Raw genomic sequence first — 20,900 nt, 5'->3', positions numbered from 1 at the left:
TTTGGGTCAGTTGTGGGTCACTTCCTATTGATTTCTGGGTCTAGTTTAGACTTCCTGTTGATTTTGGGCAATTCTGGGTCACTTCCTGTTAATACTGGGGCAGTTACAGGTTACTTCCTGTTGATTTAGGGGTAATTGTGGGTAACCTTCTGTAGATTTCTAGGTCTAGTTTAGACTTCCTGTTGATTTTGGGCAATTCTGGGTCACTTCCTGTCAATACCGGGGCACTTACAGTTCACTTCCTGTTGATTTTGGATCACTTCCTGTTAATACTGGGGTACTTGCAGGTCACCTACTGTTTTTAATTTGGGCAAATTTAGGTCACTTCCTGTTGACTTGGGACAAATCCGGGTCACTTCCTGATGATTTGAGGAATTTCTGGGTCACTTCCTGTTGATTTCGGTCTAGTTTTGACTTCCTGTTGATTTGGGGCAATTTTGAGTCACTTCCTGTTGATTTTGGATCACTTCCTGTTAATAATGAGGCAATTCTGGGTCACTTCCTGTTAATACTGAGCCACTTACAGCTCACTTCCTGTTGATTTGGGTCAGTTGTAGGTCACTTCCTATTGAATTCTGGGTCTAGTTTAGACTTCCTGTTGATTTTGGGCAATTCTGGGTCACTTCCTGTTAATACCGGGGCAGTTACAGGTCACTTCATGTTGATTAGGGGGTAATTGTGGGTTACCTTCTGTTGATTTTGGGCAATTCTGGGTCACTTACTCTTGATTTTCAGCAATTCTGGGTCACTTCCTGATGATTTGAGGAATTTCTGGGTCACTTCCTGTTGATTTTGGGCAGTTTTGACTTCCTGTTGATTTTAGGCAATTCTGGGTCACTTCCTGTTAATACTGAGGCACTTACAGCTCACTTCCAGTTGATTTGGGTCAGTTGTGGGTCACTTCCTATTGAATTCTGGGTCTAGTTTAGACTTCCTGTTGATTTTGGGCAATTCTGGGTCACTTCTTGTTAATACTGGGGCAGTTACAGGTCACTTCCTGTTGATTTGGGGCAATTGTGGGTCACCTTCTGTTGATTTCTAGGTCTAGTTTAGACTTCCTGTTGATTTTGGGCAATTCTGGGTCACTTACTGTTGATTTTCAGCAATTCTGGGTCACTTCCTATCAATACTGGGGCACTTACAGTTCACTTCCTGTTGAGTTTGGGAAATACTGGGTCACTTCCTGTTGATTTTGGATCACTTCCTGGTAATACTGCAGTACTTACGGGTCACTTCCTGTTGATTTTGGGCAAATTTAGGTCACTTCCTGTTGACTTGGGACAATTCCTGATGATTTGAGGAATTTCTGGGTCATTTCCTGTTGATTGGGTCTAGTTTTGACTTCCTGTTGATTTGGGGCAATTTTGAGTCACTTCCTGTTGATTTTGGATCGCTTTCTGTTAATAATGAGGCACTTATAGGTCACTTCCTGTTCACTTGGGACCATTCTGGTTCATTTCCTGTTGATTTTGGGTCTAGTTTTGCCTTCCTCTTGATTTTGGGCAATTCTAGGTCACTTTCTGTTGATTTTGAGGCATTTCAGGGTCACTTCCTGTTAATTTTGGGAACTTCCTGTTAATACTGAGGCACTTACAGGGTCACTTCCTGTTGATCTTGGGCAATTCTGGATCACTTCCTGTTGATTTTGGATCACTTCTTGTTTATAATGGGGCACTTACAGGTCACTTGTTGATTTGGGTCTAGTTATGACTTCAATTAAATATCAATGCATCGATTTTAATTGGTACGTCGCCTCAGGGCGGCCATGTTGGTCAGGGAAAAGAAAGCTTTTTTTCATGCGTCTTCCGTGAATTACTAGTACACATCCGATCCGTTGGTTGGGACGATTTTTAATGGGATTGGACGTCCAGCCCTGTCAATAACAGAAAAGGAGTCGACAATGCGAGGAGGTGTTTTTTGCTGAATGAGAAACAAAAACGGGCCCGGCTGGAATTTATGCGGCAGTGGCCCATCCATGTCAATGGCTTGTTTTGCTTCTGCCACTTGAGGAGTGTTTATCCCCGCCTCCCCCACTTCTCCAACCCTCCATTCACATGAATAGCGGCAGAACAGCTGTCCCCGGGAGCAGCTTGTACCCATCAAGCCAGAGCGGGGACATGTCCAAACAAATTCCCGATCGCCATTCCGCCACGTCCTCCTACTTTTTCCCGTTGACCGCGTCGCCGACACACAGCATGTCTTTTGCAGACATTGACAGACATAGACGTCCAATCTGTTTGGACCCGTTTGATGATTGCAAGAAATTAATAACGTTTTTTTGTTTTGTTTTGTTTTTTTAACTCTGTCAAGGACAGCTATTCAACTTTTTGTACTCTATGAAGAATTTTGAAAAAAAAGTTTGATTTTCATAATTTGCGCATGAAAGGGTTAAATTAAAAAAACAAAACATAATTAAGACAATATTTACTGTTTTTTCCCCCCCCTTTAAAAAAAAAAAAAAATAGGGACAATGGACAGCTATTGAACAGTTTTTTTTTGTTTTTGTTTTTTTACTGTATGAAGGGTAATAAAATCACTTGAGGAAAAAAGTTGTTCATAATTTGTACATGAAAGGGGTAACTGCTTTTTAACTGCAATTTATTGACATTTAATAGCATTCTGACCACATTTTAATCACATATTAACCGTATTTTAACCTCATTTAATCCAATTTTAATCGCATTTTGAACAAATTTTGATCTCATTTTAAATCTCATTTTAACCATATTTTATTTACATTTTAATCCCATTTTAACCTCATTTCAGCTGCATTTTAACCACATTTCAGCAGTATTTTAACCAAAATCAAACCGCAGTTTATTTAGATTTTATTTACATTTCAATCACATTTTAACGATATTTACATTTTAATCCTCCTTTAATCCCATTTTAACCGTATTTTAATCACATTTTAACTGCATATTCACCACATTTTAATCACATTTTAACTGCATTTTATTTACTTTTTATTTGTATTTTAATCACATTTTAAACACATTTTAACCACATTTTAATTGGATGTTAATCCCATTTTAAACACATTTTAATCGCAGTTCAACTGCATTTTAACCACATTTTAATTGCATTTTAACCGTATTTTGATCTCATTTTAAATCTCATTTTAACCATATTTTACTTACATTTTAATCCCATTTTAACCACATTTTAACCACATTTTAATTGCATTTTAACCACATTTTAGCCGCATTATAACCGAAATTTAATCACAGTTTATTCACATTTTAACCACATTTTAACTGCATTATATTTATATATTTATTTTTATCTCATTTCAAATCTCATTTTAATTATAAACTATTTACATTTTAATCCTCCTTTAATCCCATTTCAACCGTATTTTAATCATATTTTATCTGCACATTTATCGCATTTTAACTGCATTTTAATCACATTTTAACTGCATTTTAATCACATTTTAATCTCATTTTAACTGTATTTTATTTACATTTCAATCGCATTTTAATTGCATTTTAAGCACATTTTATTTGCATATTTACCGCATTTTAATCACATTTTATTCTAACTTTAACTGTATTTTATTTATGTTTTAATCATATTTTGTTCTCATTTTAGCCACATTTTAATTGTATTTTAATCACATTTAACCACATTTTATTTACATTTTATTTGCATTTTAATTGCATTTTAACAGTATTTTATTTACATTTGAATCCCATTTTAATCTTACTTTATCCTTTTTTTAAAACAACATTTTAGCCTCATTTTAATTTTATTTTAATTGCATTTCACTGCATTTTATTTACATTTTATTTGCATTTTGGTTCCACAGTATTTTATTTACATTTTTATTAACCTAATTTTAATCGCATTTTAATCTCCTTTTCATCATTTTAGCAGCATTATAATCCCATTTTAACTGTATTGTTTTTTTTTTTACATTTTAATCCCATTTTAATCGCATTTTAATCATATTTTATTCTGATTTTAATAGCATTTTAACCACATTTTAGTCACATTTTAATTGTATTTTATTCGCATTTCACCACATTTTATTTACATTTTATTTGCATTTTAATTGCATTTTAACAGTAATTTATTTACATTTTAATCCCATTTTAATCTTTTTACAACATTACAACATTATTTTTTTCTCATTTCAAATCTCATTTTAATTAAATACTATTTACATTTTAATCCTACTTTAATCCCATTTCAACCGCATTTTAACTGCATGTTAACTGCATTTTAATCTCATTAAATGTTATGTCACCTGTCACCTTTCAGTGCCATTGACAGCGCTAGACGTCCAATCCATTTGGACCGGGAGGGACAAATTAGACGTCTACCCCCGTCAATGGCAGCCAAAGGTTGGCCTGTTAAGTGTTCATTTGCATGTACGCATTTGGGAGCTGTTGATTTTTTTCCTTGTGTGGGTGGGCACGCCCCCTACGGGCCTATAACCTCCATGTCCTCCGGCCTCGCCCTTGAGACAAAATGGCCGCCCTATCTGGCGAGATGGTCTAGCGATAGCGAAAGTGCTGACCGGCGTGGAAAGCGACCAGACGAGAAAGGACACGGCGTACGAAAGGCTGACGCCGACAAAAACGCGGCGTTCCCAGTGGAAATCACCAGGACGGTCGGAAACAGCGCTTTTAGGCTTAAGTCATCGGCTCAGATGAGATGGCGATGTATGTCCAAATCCTTTCCAAGCCCAAACAAAACTCTAGAAATTGATTTTTTTTGGGGTGTTAGCTAATAATTGTCGGTGGGCACTCCTACCTGTTTTAACGGCGGCACGGCCGCTACCGTCTGCAGGGAGGTGGCGGAGGAGACGTCCCGTTCCGACTTGGCGGGTTTGGCGCAGTACTGCTCCAAAAGGTTGAGGTCACAGCTACGGAAACAACACTCCTCCACGATCCCGCGGTTCTGGGTGCGCCGGGTGTTCCCCCTGCTGGTGGGTCTACCTGCGTGGGGCCAATACAGCAACATTAACCCTTGATAAGGGGCACTCATTCAACTCATCATTGACCAACGCATAAACAATGTTGTGTATGAAGTAATGTATATGATGTGGTCATTTCACATAATGGTTCATTACTTTCATCTAAAATGTGCAAGAAGTGACCACGGAAAAATAGACAGAAAGTGGCCCGAATCAATCAATACCCCAAACCCAACAAGAATTCATCCAAAATGTACAAACGACCAAAGAATGGATCAAAAACGATAGAAAATGACAGAAAAGGAACAGAATGTGACCCAAATAAACAGGAAGTGACCATAGGCGGAGTTTGACTTTTGGGGCAGGGCAGGCACAACATTTTGATGACCCTGAAACTTTCAGGGTCATCAAAATTAACTTACAAGAATATTTATAATAATTAGTTGACAATGAGTGTTTTTTGTTTCCCATCATTCTTGAGGGAAATCCTAAATCGGACTGCTTAGGCAATACTTTTCGCCAAGATTGTCATCCATTGAATATGGTACGCCCGCCGGTGTCGTGCCAATGTAGTTACCCTAGTCAAAAATTGCATCCTCTCGGCGGAGCCATATGGAAGTAGATGTGTGTCTTTAATAGTCAATCAAAAAAAATGTTGCTTCAATCAAAATATATATTTTCAACCCCAAAAAAGTCGCTTCAATCAAAAAAAAAAGTGTTTGAATGCAAAAAAAAAAATTGAATCTCAAAAAATGCATAAAAAAGCTATTTTTCTTTGATTTAAAATTTTTTTTTTTTTTTGATTAATTGAAGTAATGTTGATTTGTGTTTGGGCCACATTTTTGCTAGGACATTTTTTGTCATTATTCAATCAAAAAATAAGTTGCTTCAAAAAATATATATATTTTCAAAAAGAAAAATCACTTCAGTGACAAAAAGAAAAAATTCAATGATGGTAAAAGTTTTTGAATGCGAAAAAATATTTGCGATTGAAAAATTTGCCTTTGAACACTTAATTTTTCATCGAAAAAGTTTTCTTTGATTGAAGTAATCCTTTTTGTGTTTGGGCCATATTATGGGTAGGACATTTGTGTCTAAATCATTTAATCCCAAAAAAAGTTGCTTAAATAAAAAAAAATATATATATATTTTCAATCAAAGGAAAAAAAAAAAAGATTTCCCCCCCCCCCCCTTCTAAGTTGCTAGTCACATGACCTGTTCAAAAATTTTTTTTGACCCATTATAAAACTATATATATATATATATATATATATTTATTTTTTTTTACGTCTAAATTGCTAGTCACATGACCTGTTCGAAAAATAATTTTGATCCATTATAAAACTATATTTTTTTTTTCCCCGTCTAAGTTGCTAGTCACATGACCTGTTCGAAAAATAATTTTGACCCATTATAAAACTATATTTTTTGTTCATTTCATTCATTTTTGTTGCAGTTTTTTTTGCTTATAACTCATTAATGCAATGACACTTTTCGCCCCCCCCCCTTAAAATCCGCTTATGGAAGTGACCCAGAAATACCATCAAATCAACAGGAATTGATCCAAAATGTGACCACGGGGTGCCCCAAAACAAATAGGAAGTGACCCAAAATCAATAGGAAGTGACCATAAAACGAAGTGACTCAAAAACGAACACAAGTGACCCGGAACTGCCTCAAAATGGATTAGGAAATGATGACAACGTACAATAAATGACCCAAAATCAACCGGAAGTGAGCCAAAAAATGCCCCGAAATTAATAGAAAATCGTGAAAACGACCTCTGATGGACCCAAAAGATACAGGAAGTGACTCAAAATCATCAGGAAGTGACCACGGAATGCCCCAAAATCAATAGGAGTTCCTTCAAAATGTTCAGGAAGTGACCCAAAATCAACAGGAAGTGACCACGGAATGCCACAAAATCAACAGCTGACCTGTAAATGCCCTAAAATCAATTGGAAGTGAGACGTAAATGAACCAAAATGAAAAGGAATTGACCGCCAAATTACATGGAATGACCCAAAATCTAACAGAAGTGATAAAGGAATGCCCCAAAATCAACAGGAAGTGACCCTGTACTGTAAAATGAACAAGGAAGTGACTCATCGCCTGCCATTGACGCCAATAGACATTCAATTCACTTCAACTCGGCGAACTGGCTGCGAGCTTTCATCTTTCATATTTGACGGCGCAATGCAGTGGTATGAAAAAGTATCTGAACCTTTTGGAATTTCTCACATTTCTGCATAAAATCACCATCAAATGTGATCTGATCTTTGTCAAAATCACACAGATGTAAAAACTGCTTTCACTAAAACCACCCAAACATTTATAGTTTTTCATATTTTAATGAGGATAGCATGCAAACCATGACAGAAGGGGGAAAAAATAAGTCCGAACCATCACATTTCATATTTTGTGGCCACCCCTTATAACTTCAACCAGACGCTTCCTGTAGCTGCAGATCAGTCTGGCACATCGATCAGGCCCATTCTTCTCTACATAACTGCTGTAGTTCAGTCAGGTTCCTGGGATGAATCGCCATTTTTAGGTCATACCACAGCATCTCAATGGGGTTCAAGTCTGGACTTTGACTTGGCTACTCCACAACGTGTATTTTGTTCCTCTGAAACCATTTATTTTTTACCTGAGTATTCTGCGCTGAACTCTCGGCGTCAACTCCTTGGGAGAGAAGCAACAGTGCCAGGGATTTGTGTAGGTTTTTAGCAGATACTCCAGGGTTCTTTTTTTACCTCTCTGAGTATTCTGCGCCGAACTCTCGGCATCAACTCCTTGGGTGAGAAGCATCAGTGCCAAACTCTCTCCATTTGTAGACAACTTCTCTGACTGTCGTTCGATGAACATCCAGACTTTTAGAGATGGTTTTGTATCCTTTTCCAACTTGATACAAATCAACAAGACTTGAGGTCTTCAGACGGTTCTTTTGACCGAGCGATGATGCACATTGGAATGGCGTGGCTCAGTGGTAGAATACCCTAATCTTCGCCCTATAAGGCGCACCTGACTATACACCGCGGCTGTCCTCACTGTATCATGGGATATTTACACCAAAAGATATTAACCGGTACAACCTTATTTGACAGCGGCATCATAAGACCAAATGAACCATCATTAAACTTTGAACTAATTAGTGCAAAGCTTTATAGCTTCAAGAAGCTTAATTTGGCCATCACTGCTCCCTTGGGGGAGACAGTCAACCTCTGCTGCCACCTGCTGTTGACTGTTGTCATCCAACATGCCTCTTAGCATGCATTGTCGCGCTACAGATGTAAATAACAATCAAAAATCATGTTCTGTGCTAAATGTTTCTTCAGTTACTGTTCTAATCGTTTCATCAATTGCTAGTTATGGTATTTGCTAACACTTTATTTGACAGTGGTGCCGTAAGACTGTCATTACACAATCATAATTGTGACATGTCTGTCCTGAGCAGAGGTTGCGCTAGACATTTTCGTTGTCTGTCATTTTGACTGACAGGGTCATAAAAATCCGGTCATAGCCTATTTTTACCCGTCACTTAAATTTTTAAAATGATAATGATGACATATTCAATAGTATTTAGTTTTCATTCATTTTTAATTAATATTGTAACGCTTGCTTGGCGGCGAAAAATTTGACACGGAAGTCGTGGTATTTTTCTCCCTCTTTTTACTCTGCTTACCGCCAACAACAACAACTCCGCCCCCAAAGAAAAAGAGGCAACTATATAGACCCCAATCACCAACATCACACAATGATCTTAATTGTGGTTGTCAGCCCAAAATCTTCTAAATATATATTAAATGCATCTTACCAGATATAAAATGACTACTACATAGTCTGTGGTGATCGTTTGGTGCCCAGATTTCTTGTCGAATTACAGCAGTCCATCTCGCTCTCATCTTCGGGTCTCTCAGAATACGGTAGAACTTCAAGTCTCTCCGTCTATCTTCTCTGTTGCAGCAACCAACCGCCACACACCCCTTCACCATTTTGATTATTAATATTAACGAGCAGAAAAACACGCCGTAATAGGAGGCATGTACGTAGCGGTAATGTGTAAACATGACGAGCTGACACACAATATGGCGGCTCCAGTCAGGGGGGCGGAGTTGTGACGTCATGTGATTGGGGTCTATACACAGGCGGCAATCTTGTCCATCAATTGGATGACGTGCTGGCACACCGGGTGCACCAATAAGAACCTCGCGTTGATGTGTCAATCACGGTGCCGCCGCCAGACCCCGGTGACGCTACAATACTCTGACAGAAAAGCCAACGACGTCATGCATTGAGAGCGACAATAGCTAATTAATATGCTAACTCGCCACCCTGTGGTCTGGGGTGTGAATTGCAACCTGTCAAAATGACGGACGGACTTCAGTTTTTTCCGTCACCGTTTTAAAAAACCGGTCAACGACGGAAAATATCCGGTTAACGCGACCCCTGGTCCTGAGCATTCATGAATGCTTATAACAGATGTCATTAAGTGTTATCCGGCAAATGATCTCACTTATGAATGGATGCAAAAGATCCACGATGGACAAAAATTGAGTTAGTGACATAATTTGCCAAATGACACTTAAGGACACAAGCATTCAGTAATGTCCATATTAGTGTCATGTCATAATTTTGATGATCTTATGACAGTCTTATGACAAAATCAACAAATAAGCCGCACAGGTACCAAAATGAAGGGGAAAAGTAGCGGCTTATAGTCCGAAAATTACGGTAGTTGTCCCCCAACCCAGAGGTTGTGGCTTCGATTCCCGGCCCTGATGAACTCACCTAAGTATCCTTGAGCAAGATACCAGTAGGTGGATGGCGATGTAGTGTAAAGCGCTTTGAGCGCCTCGAAAGGTGGAAAATTGCTGTACAAGTATAACACCATTACCACATCAGACAATGCTTCTCAACAAGACAATTCTGAATTCTGACCAGGTGTGTGGTTTATAGTGGGCAGGGCAGCTTTAAACCACTCATCAGTGATTGGGCACACAACTGACTAAAATGGTTTGGTAAAAACGGGTTTCAATTGCTCTTTAAGTTTACAAGGTGACTCTCCGAGAATATGAAAAATTTCAAATTTGCATTTATATGGGCCCGTCTCCATTCGAACGCTGTCGCAATTCCACATGAAAACGATGTAGTATTCATGCCAAGCCCTAGGGAGCAGTGCAGATTTACAAGGCGACAGCAAATGATGCACTTTGACCCCACCAACCCGGAAAAAAATATGCCCGCACACTCGAAGCAATGGCATTTCTCTTTTGTTCAAAAAGGCACAAAAATTGAAACATTTAACGTATTTGATTTAAAAATATGATTAAAACAGTAAGTTAAAGCAGACATTCCGCCATATTTGCTGTTTTTAATGTTTAGTAGCATCGCTGCGCACGCCCAATGTGACGTGTACAAGTGCTGACGTTATCGGCGCGGTCTGGCGCCGTGGGAGCCTTTGATATGCATTCGGAGCAAGCCCTCAATCCCCCGCAATGGAATTCTTCCACTTTGGAGGCAGGATTCTGAATTTTTTGTCTTCGCTGATACCATATGCACGCGAGGCCATTCCTCTACTCAGTCATTGTGCCTTTGTGTCTCAGAGTCGCCATTTAAACTGCCCCTAAGTCTCCTTAAGCAGAGGGTTCACTTACTTATTTTTCCCCCCTTCTGTCATTGTTTGCATGCTATCCTCGTTAAAATATAAAAACCAGGGTTGTTCCGATCATGTTTTTTTGCTCCCGATCCGATCCCGATCGTTTTAGTTTGAGTATCTGCCGATCCCGATATTTCCCGATCCGATTGCTTTTTTTTTGTGTGCTCCCGATTCAATTCTAATCCAATCCATTTTGGCAAAGCATTAAGAAAAAAACGAATAAAACTCGGACGAATATATACATTCAACATACTGTACATGAGTACTGTATTTGTTTATTATGACAATAAACCCTCAAGATGGCATTTACATTATTAACATTGTTTCTGTGAGAGGGATCCACGGATAGAAAGACTTGTAATTCTTAAAGGACAAATGTGACTTTGTATATTGTGACTAAATATTGCCATCTAGTGTATTTGTTGAGCTTTCAGTAAATGATACTGTAGCCATTTAACTGTTCTGCCCAAATGCATGATGGGAAGTGCAACCATGACTGTGCGTAGTGGCACCAATTGATATATCTTCTCTGCGTTGGGAAGTAACATAGGGTGTTAAGGAAAAGATCAACCACTACCGTTCTTCCCCACATTGCTTCCCACGATATTTCTAATTGTTGAGAGAGGGATTTTAAGGCTTTGGCCAATTAAAAAGAGGCTCCAAAGACTGCCAAAATTCTCTCTACACTTTTTACGCTGTCTGTTAGCTCTATATATAGGTAAAACGGCGCCTTAATAGATGGAACGCGACAATGCGTGAGTGGGTCGTGCAGCGCATGCCCTAATTGCGTTAAATAATTTAACATGATTAATTTAAAAATAATTAATTACCCCCGTTTACGCGATAAATTTGATAGCCCTACTTTAAGCCAAAACTAAAGACTCTGGATGAATGGAAGACATTTTGTCTGTAACGTTAAACACAATTAGAAACAATTTAATTAAAAAATATATATATATTAAAAAAAGGCATGTACGATATTTTTTTGCCGATTCCGATACTTTGAAAATGACGTGATCGGATCGATCGGGATATCTTTAATAAAAACCTATAAATGTTTGGGTGGTTTCAGTTGAAGCAGACACTGTTTTTACATCTGTGTGATTTTGACAAAGATCAGATCACATTTGATGGTGATTTTATGCAGAAACGTAAGAAATTCCATAAGGTTCAGATACTTTTTCATACCACTGTACGTCCAATTTATTCGGACTGGGAGGACTGAATCCCCCTCCTGGTGCAAATGAATTTGATCGGCTATCAAAATACGTGGATTCACGCAACGACCGATAAATCGGCGACAGTTAGACAACTGGTGACAGCCTTGTAAACATGAGCCAACTCGTCCCCTAGGTGAACAAACACATCAAATGGAAACTCCTCAGCGACCTTGTCCTTTGTCAAGTCAGCAGAGATAACGAGGATGGGGGGTGGGGGGGGGGGGGCGAGGTAGCAAAAACAGCCCGAGGGAGGGGAGGCCGGGGGGGTCGGCGCTTTCAAACACGGGAGGCCGATGCAAATCAAAAGAGGAAGAGAGTGAGTGATGAGAGGAGAAGAAGAAGAAGAAGAAGGTGAAAGGGGCCGAGTGTTCAATAAAAGCCTCCCTCCTTTCAAGTAAGCCAAAAAAGGATGCAAAGCTCGCCACGTACTATAGTATTGGGAATTGTTTTGGTCCACTTTTTCAACACGCTGCACAAAACCAAGTGACATAAAATCAACAAGTTACCCATAAATGCCCCAGAGTTAACCCAGAAGTGCCACAAGATCAACAGAAAATGGCATGAAATTCCACATAATTAACAGGAAATGACCCGTAAATGCCCCAAAATCAACAGGAAGTGACCCGTAAATGCTTAAATATATGAAATAAACAGGAAGTGACCCAAAGATCAACAGGAAGTGACCCTGTAAATGCCCCAAAATCAACAGGAAGTGACGCGTACATCCCCCAAAACAATAAAAAGGAAGTGACTTGTAAAAGCCCGAGAATAAACAGGAAGTGACTGTAAAATGAACAGGAAGTGACCCAAAGATCAACAGGAAATGACCCGTAAATGCCCCAAAATCAACAGAAAGTGACTCAAAATCAACAAGCTAGCCATAAATGCCCCTAATTCAACGGGAAGTGACCCGTAATTGCTTAAATATATGAAATAAACATGAAATAAACAGGAAGTGACCCAAAGATCAACAGGAAATGACCCGTAAATGCCCCAAAATCAACAGAAAGTGACTCAAAATCAACAAGCTAGCCATAAATGCCCCTAATTCAACGGGAAGTGACCCGTAATTGCTTAAATATATGAAATAAACATGAAATAAACAGGAAGTGACCCAAAGATCAACACGAAGTGACCCTGTAAATGCCCCAAAATCAACAGGAAGTGACGCGTACATCCCCCAAAACAATAAAAAGGAAGTGACTTGTAAAAGCCCGAGAATGAACAGGAAGTGACCCAAAGATCAACAGGAAGTGACCCGTACATGCCCCAAAAAATAAATAGGAAGTGACTCGTAAAAGCCCGAAAATGGACAGTAAGTGACTGTAAAATCAACAGGAAGTGACCCATAAATGCTTTAAACAAATCAACAGGAAGTGATTTGCAAATGCCCAGAAATAAACAGGAAGTGATCGTAAAATCAACAGGAAGTGACCCTGTAAATGCCCCAAAATCAACAGGAAGTGACGCGTACATCCCCCAAAACAATAAAAAGGAAGTGACTTGTAAAAGCCCAAGAATGAACAGGAAGTGACTGTAAAATGAACAGGAAGTGACCCAAAGATCAATAGGAAATGACCCGTAAATGTCCAAAATCAACAGAAAGTGACTCAAAATCAACAAGCTAGCCATAAATGCCCCTAATTCAACGGGAAGTGACCAGTGAGTGCCCCAAAATCAACAGGAAGTGACTCATAACAGACCCAAAATCAACAGACCCTTATATGATTCCAACAAATCAAAAGGAAGTGATTTGCAAATGCCCAGAAATTAACAGGAAGTGTCTGTTAAATCAACAGGAAGTGACGCGTACATTCCCAAAACAATAAACAGGAAGTGACTTGTAAAAGCCCAAGAATGAACAGGAAGTGGCGGTAAAATGAACAGGAAGTGACCCAAAGATCAAGAGGAAGTGACCCTGTAAATGTCCCAATATCAACAGGAAGTGACGCATACATGCCCCAGAAAATAAATAAGAAGTGACTTGTAAAAGCCTGAAAATGGACAGGAAGTGAACGTAAAATCAACAGGAAGTGACCCATAACAGACCCAAAATCAACAGGAAGTGACCCGTAAATGCCCCATTTTCAATAGGAAGTGACACGTATATGCCCCGGAAAAAAATGGGAAGTGACTGTAAAATCAACAGGAAGTGACCCAAAAATTAACAAGAAGTGACCCGTAAATGCCCCAAAATCAACAGGAAGTGACTTGTAAATGCTCGGAAATCAACAGGAAGTGACCCAAAAATCAACAGGAAGTGACCCGTAAATGCCCAAAAATCAACAGGAAGTGACTTGTAAATGCTCGGAAGTGAACAGGAAGTGACCGTAAAATCAACAGGAAGTGACCCAAAAACCAATAGAAAGTGACAGGCACATGCCTGAAAATGAACGGGAAGTGACCGTAAAATAAACAGGAAGTGACCCATTAATGCCCCAAAATCAACATGAAGTAACGCGTAAATGCCAAAAAAATGAATAGGAAGTCACTTGTAAATGCCCAAAAATGAACAGGAAGTGACTGTAAAATCAACAAGAAGTGACACGTAAATGCCCCAAAATCAACACCGATGACGCGTCAATGCACCTGAATCAACAGGAAGTGACCGTAAAATAACCAGGGAGTGACGTACTTGTAAATGCCTTAAAATGAAAAGGAAGTGACCGTAAAATCAACAGGAAGTGACCCGTTAATGCCCCATAATGAACACCGATGACCCGTAAATGCCCCCAAATCAATAGGAAGTGACGTGTACATACCCGATAAACAAATAGGAAGTGACCCGTAAACAACGGGAAGTGAGTTTAAAACGTACTGAAATAGAAGCCTCTGTCTTCGCAGACGAACTGTAGCGCGTCCACCAGCTCGCCCCCGCACAACGTCTCGGCCGAGGTCATCTCCACCGCGTAGAAGGTGAGAGCCAACGCGAACAGCAACCATCGGCCGGACCGGGACGCCTTCTTCGCCTGCAAAAGAAAGACCGCCACTCCGCTCGTCAGGATTGGACGTCTAACCAGTCGATATACCGTCAAGTTTATCGCGAGAAGACGTCCAAACTAGCGCCATCAATGGCAGAACTGAAAAAATCGCAGATGCTGAACATAAGCTAGTAAATTTTCATGTCAATTCATTGACTTTGATGGGAATGTGGCTTCAGGGCGGCCATGTTGGTAGGGGCAAAGAAAGCTCTTTTCATGCTTCTTTCATGAATAAAATAAGCTTATCACTAGTAGATGTCCAATCCATTTGAAGCGGGAGGGTTTATTCGCTGCCATCCCTCCCGCTTCAAATGGATTGGACGTCTATTACTGTCATAGGCATTTAATACTATTACTATTGTTGTTGTTGTTTTTTTTAAGCTATTTAGTTTTTCCCCATAAAATGCTAAGTATTCCGGCAGTCCTTGTGATAATGTCACATCCAAGTTTTTGGACCTCTAATGTTTGTGCTCAATGAGCACCCCCCGTTTAAATGAATTGGACGTCTATCGCCGTCAATGGCAGCCTATAAATACCTTGGAAAGGGTTAAAATGTTGTTGTTGTTTTTTTAATTAATTATTTTAATTTTAAAAAATTATAATACAAAAAATAAAGAAACATTACATTTTTTAATCTACTATAGAATTTTTCAAAATGCCAATATTTAAAAAAGTGAAAAAATATTTTAATATATAAGTATGCATATAATTTTAAAATGTAAAACAAAAAAGGGGAAACATTAAATGTTCTCTTTAAATCCAATCTCAAATTGATATTAAAAAAATATATGATTTTTTACTAATATATATATTTTTTTTAATTAAAATAATCATTATTTAAAAAATAGGGGGAAAAAATCTAAGATTTTTTTTTGAATTATGTGTTTTTGTAAATGCTATCTTTTTAAAAATATATATATATTTGATCATTTTTACATATATACTGATTTTATTAATTACAAAAGTAGGGAAAAATACTGTAAATGTTGTGATTTAAAAATATATATATAATTTTTATACATATATTTAATTTAATTTGTATTAAATACATATATCAAAATATTAAAAATAGTAAATACTATCTTTTTATTTTAACAATTTCTAAAAAAAATTAATTAAAAAAGGAAGAACTAAATATAAATTTAGTTTTTTAATCATACATATGGTATTTAGTTTGCATTACATACATATATCAAATTTTAAAAAACAAAAAATACAGTAATACTGGAAATATAGATATATATTTATTACCATTTTTACATTTCAAATTTTTTTTATTGAAAGAGAAGAGGGGAAAAAACTAAATATTCCTTGATTTAAAATATATACACACACATTTATACACACACATATACACACACACACACACACACACATATATATATATATATATATATATATATACATATGTGTATATTATACATATATAAAAAAAAGTTATAATAAAACACAATAAAGAGAAGAGGGGGAAAAAACTAAATATACCTTGATTTAATTTTTTTTTTTTTTTTTTTTTTTTTAACCAATTTCAACATTTTTAAATGTCTAATTATTTTTTCCATTAAAAAAGAAGGGGACAAATACTGTAAATATTCCCTGGTTTAAAAAAAAGCTTAATTTTTATTTTTAAATTTTAATTAATTGAATTGAATTGAATTGAATTTGCATTATATACACTTATCAAATTTTTTTTTTAAAAAAGGGAAAATACTGTAAATACTTAGTTTTTAGGTCGTTTTAACATATTTAAACTTCTAATTATCCTTATAATTTAAAAAAAAGGCAATTAAAAAAAAAAGAAAAATCCAACTAGTATTATTGCTTTAGTAATATACTGTATATTAAAACCCCTCCCAGTCCAAAAAAAAAACAAAACTGGATCTATTTTGTTCATCTATTTCACCATTTTTAAATTTCCGAATTTTTTTGTAATTAAAAAAAGAAAAACAACTCTAAATATTCATTGAAAAAAAAATTCTATACATATTTAATGGAATTTGTATTATATACATATATTTATTTATAAGGAAGAAAAAAGATTTTTTTCCCCCTTTTTCACTTATTTTTAAATTTATCATTTTTTTCACTGTAAATATCCCTTTATTGTTAAAAAAATATACATATATTTAATTTGTCATATATACATATATCGAATTTTTAAAAAAAAACACATTGTAAATATTATCTGCTTTTAATAGCTATTTTAACATTTTTAAACTAATTTTAAATATTTTATTCACTAAAGAAGTTCAAAAGAAAAATACTACGAACATAATATCTCAGTCATATATATATATATAAACCCCCTCTCGGTCAAAAAGAAAGGGAAATCCATGAATTTTTTTTTTTTTATTAAAAAGGACAGAATACTGAAAATATTCCCTTTTTTTTTTTTTTTTTTTAATATATGATTGATTTTTTTCTGCATTTTATACATAATTTTTTTTTTTTTTTACAAGGGAAAGTGCCATATCTACTATTTTTAATCTATTTCAGCATTTTTAAATTTCAAATTATTATTTTAATTTTAAAAAAAAGAAGGGAAAAAAAAGAAAAATACTACATATATATATATATATATTTTTTTTTTTTTTAAATACTCTTAATACATTTTTTAAAACTCCTTTTAATTTCTAATTTGTTAATTTAAAAAAGATTTTTTTTTTTCCTGATTTAACATATATATATGTATTTTTAATTTGTATTATATAAGCATATCAAATTAATGAACAATTAAGAAAAATATTAAAAAGACTTAATTTACTTATTTATTTATTTATTTATTGTTTAGCTATTTTAACAGTTTTAAACTTCTAATCATCCTTTCAATTATTCTCTTGAAAAAGAATAATACTTCTAGTATCATATTTCAGCAATATAAACCCCTCTCAGTCAAAACGAACTGGACGTCCATTCCCGTCCAAACTACTCAAATCGACACTTTTGTTTTTTTTTTGTGTGTGTGTGATTTTTTTTTTTTTTTTTTTTTAAACCCTCCCCGTCCAAATTCGACGCCCATCACCGTCCGCACACCGACCCCTCGATCCCCATCGTCTTCAAGAAAATTGGACGTCTATCCGCGTCGCTTCCAGACGCAAACTCCTGTGTAAGTGCCATCTCAGCTCTTGCACAAGCTGTCACACTTTGTTCACTTCGATAGCGAGAAAGCCTCCACTCAGCATTTTGTTTTTGTTTTTCCCCTTTGCTCCGTCTTTATCGACCTACCTAGCGCCCCCTATCGTTCCTCCCCACAAATAACGCCAGCTGTTCTCTCCGTGCAGCAGCCGGCACTTGAAATCCTTAGCGGAAATTCCGCAATTCGGCCCCAAAGTTGAAGAAGAAAAAAACACCCAACAACTTTCACGCTAACCTTCCTTCGGCTTTCCTCCGATTTCCTGCAGGTGTGGCAAAATGAGTTGTGTCCGGGTCTCGATCGCGGGGTCTCCATGACAGTCGGCGCCCGTACACACAAAGGAAAGAATTCGGAAGTCGGGGGGTAAAAAAAAAAAAAAAAAGCCGCAAAAAATGGCGCTGGCTCTGCGTGCTCGCAGGTGAGTTACTTTCTCCCCCGGGTCGGTGAGTTTAGATGATGTGTGAGAGGAGAGGCTGTCCCGGAGACCGAGGCGACAGACCAAACTTCTGGGGGAAGAAGTATTATATAGCTAAACACGCCCACTTTGACACACCGGCTCCGCCCCGAGCTCCGCCCCCTTTTGGGGGAGAGGGGGGGAAAAATAGACGTCTTAGGAGGGGAAAAAGGGAAGGACGATCGCGGTTTGCAAGGGCGAGAATGATGCAGCGGTGACCGACGCATGCACTCGGGTGGGGGTAAAGGAGGGGGGGGAGTTGTAGGGAAAGAGGGGAGGGGGGGTACCTAGACCCCCTCCTCGGTGCACCCCCACCTTCCCCTGAGGTAGGAAAAACAAAAGACTCGAAGAGGAAAACACTTTCAATTGGGGTTTCGCTGGAATGACGTCACTACAAAATGGAGGGGAGGGGGGGTTATATAAGCGAGCCAAGTTTTTTTTTGGGGGGGGGGGGGGGGACTGTCATTGACAGCAATGGACGTCCAATCCAGTTTTGAAGCGGGAGAGTGGCAGCGAACGAAGGTTCTTCCCTGTTCATTTCGAAGCGTTTCATGGTGGTGGGGTTTGATGTCATTTCCTGGTGATTTTGACTCACTTCCTGTTAATATTGGGGCACTTACAGGTCACTTCCTGTTGATTTTGGATGATTTCCGGTTGATTTGAGTGACTACTGGGTCATTTCCTGTTGATTATGGGGATATTTATGATATTTTTAGATGTCAACGCATTGACTTTGATGGGAAAGTCGCCCCTACCAACATGGCTGCCCTGATGCCATGTTGGTAAGGGCAATGAAAGGTCTTTTAATTCTTCAGCTGTCAATTGAAAGGAGTTTATCACTAGCACCGATTATGGCAGAAAATGAGTTAAGGGTCACTTCCTGTTGATTTTGGGTCACTTCCTGTCATTACTGGGACATTGACAGGTCATTTCCTGTTTGTTTTTGGTTAATTCTGGGTCTATTTAGGATTTCCTGTTGATTTTAGATGACTTTCTGTTAATTCTGAGGCACTTACAGGGAGCTTTCTGTTGATTTTGGGTAATCTTGGGTCACTTCCTGTTGATTTTAGGTCTAGTTATGACTTCCTCTTTGTTTTGGATGACTTCCTGTTAATCCTGAGGCACTTACAGGTCAATTCCTGTTGATTTTGGATGATTTCCGGTTGATTTGAGTGAATACTGGGCCATTTCCTGTTGATTTTGGGGATATTTATGATATTTTTAGATGTCAACGCATTGACTTTGATGGGAAAGTAGCCCCTACCAACATGGCTGCCCTGATGCCATGTTGGTAAGGGCAATGAAAGGTCTTTTAATTCTTCAGCTGTCAATTGAAAGGAGTTTATCACTAGCACCGATTATGGCAGAAAATGAGTTAAGGGTCACTTCCTGTTGATTTTGGGTCACTTCCTGTCATTACTGGGACATTGACAGGTCATTTCCTGTTTGTTTTTGGTTAATTCTGGGTCTATTTAGGATTTCCTGTTGATTTTAGATGACTTTCTGTTCATTCTGAGGCACTTACAGGTAGCTTTCTGTTGATTTTGGGTAATTTTGGATCACTTCCTGTTGATTTTAGGTCTAGTTATGACTTCTTGTTTGTTTTGGATGACTTCCTGTTAATCCTGAGGCCCTTACAGGTCACTTCCTGTTGTTTTGTGTCATTTCCTGTTGATTTTGAGGCACTTCCCGTTAATGCCAGGGCATTTACAGGTCAATTCCTGTTGATTTTTGGACAATTCTGGGTCACTTCCTCTATATTTTGGGTCTAGTGAGGATTTCCTGTTGATTTTAAAAATCAAATTTGAGCCATTTGCTGTAGATTTTTTTTAATCTAGTTTTGACTTCTTGTTGATTTTTTTGGGTAGTTCTGGGTCACTTCCTGTTAATTTTAGGTCTAGTTGTGACTCCTGTTCCTGTTAATCCTGCGGCATTTGCAGGTCACTTCCTGTTGATTTTGTATGGTTTCCTGTTGATTCTGGGTCACTTCCTGTTGATAATTGTTCACTTCCTATTCATTTTGAAGGAATTTTGGTCACTTTTTGTTAATTTGGGGCAATTTTGAGTCACTTCCTATTGATTTTGGGCAATTCTGGGTCACTTCATGTTGACTTTTGGTCACTTCCTATTAATTTTGAAGGAATTTAATTTGGGGCACTTTTGGGTCACTTGCTGTTATTTTTTTTTGGTCTCGTTTTGACTTCTTGTTGATTTTTACGGTAATTCTGGGTCACTTCCCGTTGATTTGAGTACAGATCTGGGTCACTTCCTGTCAATTTTGGGGCTAGTTATGACTTCCTGTTGATTTTGGATCACTTCCTGTTATTCCTGATGCATTTACAGGTCAATTCTTGTTGATTTTGGATAATTCTGGGAGACTTCCTATTGATTATGGGTCTAGTTTTGACTTCTTGTTCAAGTTTTTGGTAATTCTGGGTCACTTCCTGTTAATCCTGAGGCACTGACAGATAATTTCCTGTTCATTTTCTGGTCACTTCCTATTATTTTGGACGAATTTTGAGTCACTTC

The 20,900-nt window shown here is 37.6% G+C and overlaps 1 protein-coding gene and 1 long non-coding RNA gene across 3 annotated transcripts in view; both read right to left on the bottom strand.

Annotated features, from left to right (window-relative positions):
- igf2b (insulin-like growth factor 2b) overlaps positions 1–18,404 on the bottom strand; it is a 30,723-nt gene extending 12,319 nt beyond the window's left edge. Inside the window, exons 1-3 of one of the 2 annotated variants that reach the window (XM_057836262.1) lie at positions 18,155–18,404; positions 14,622–14,772; positions 4,762–4,946 (exon numbers count right to left, since the gene is read on the bottom strand). In XM_057836262.1, coding sequence (XP_057692245.1) covers positions 4,762–4,946; positions 14,622–14,772; positions 18,155–18,232 — 414 coding nt within the window. In that variant the 5' untranslated portion in view covers positions 18,233–18,404. The remainder of the gene's footprint in view (positions 1–4,761; positions 4,947–14,621; positions 14,773–18,154) is intronic. The other variant, XM_057836263.1, reaches the window with a different exon arrangement.
- Positions 5,705–14,615, bottom strand: LOC130915965 (uncharacterized). Its single transcript, XR_009063201.1, has 2 exons — positions 12,632–14,615; positions 5,705–12,488 (listed from the first exon to the last, which is right to left on the bottom strand). It is a non-coding gene; the product is annotated as an uncharacterized LOC130915965 (long non-coding RNA).
- Positions 18,405–20,900: the final 2,496 nt, after the last annotated feature.

The sequence above is a fragment of the Corythoichthys intestinalis genome, chromosome 5 (assembly GCF_030265065.1).
Source record: "Corythoichthys intestinalis isolate RoL2023-P3 chromosome 5, ASM3026506v1, whole genome shotgun sequence".
In the NCBI taxonomy this organism is placed as follows: Eukaryota; Metazoa; Chordata; class Actinopteri; order Syngnathiformes; family Syngnathidae; genus Corythoichthys; species Corythoichthys intestinalis.
Note: the sequence above shows the minus strand (reverse complement) of the source record. Positions and strands in the feature narration are given on the sequence as shown.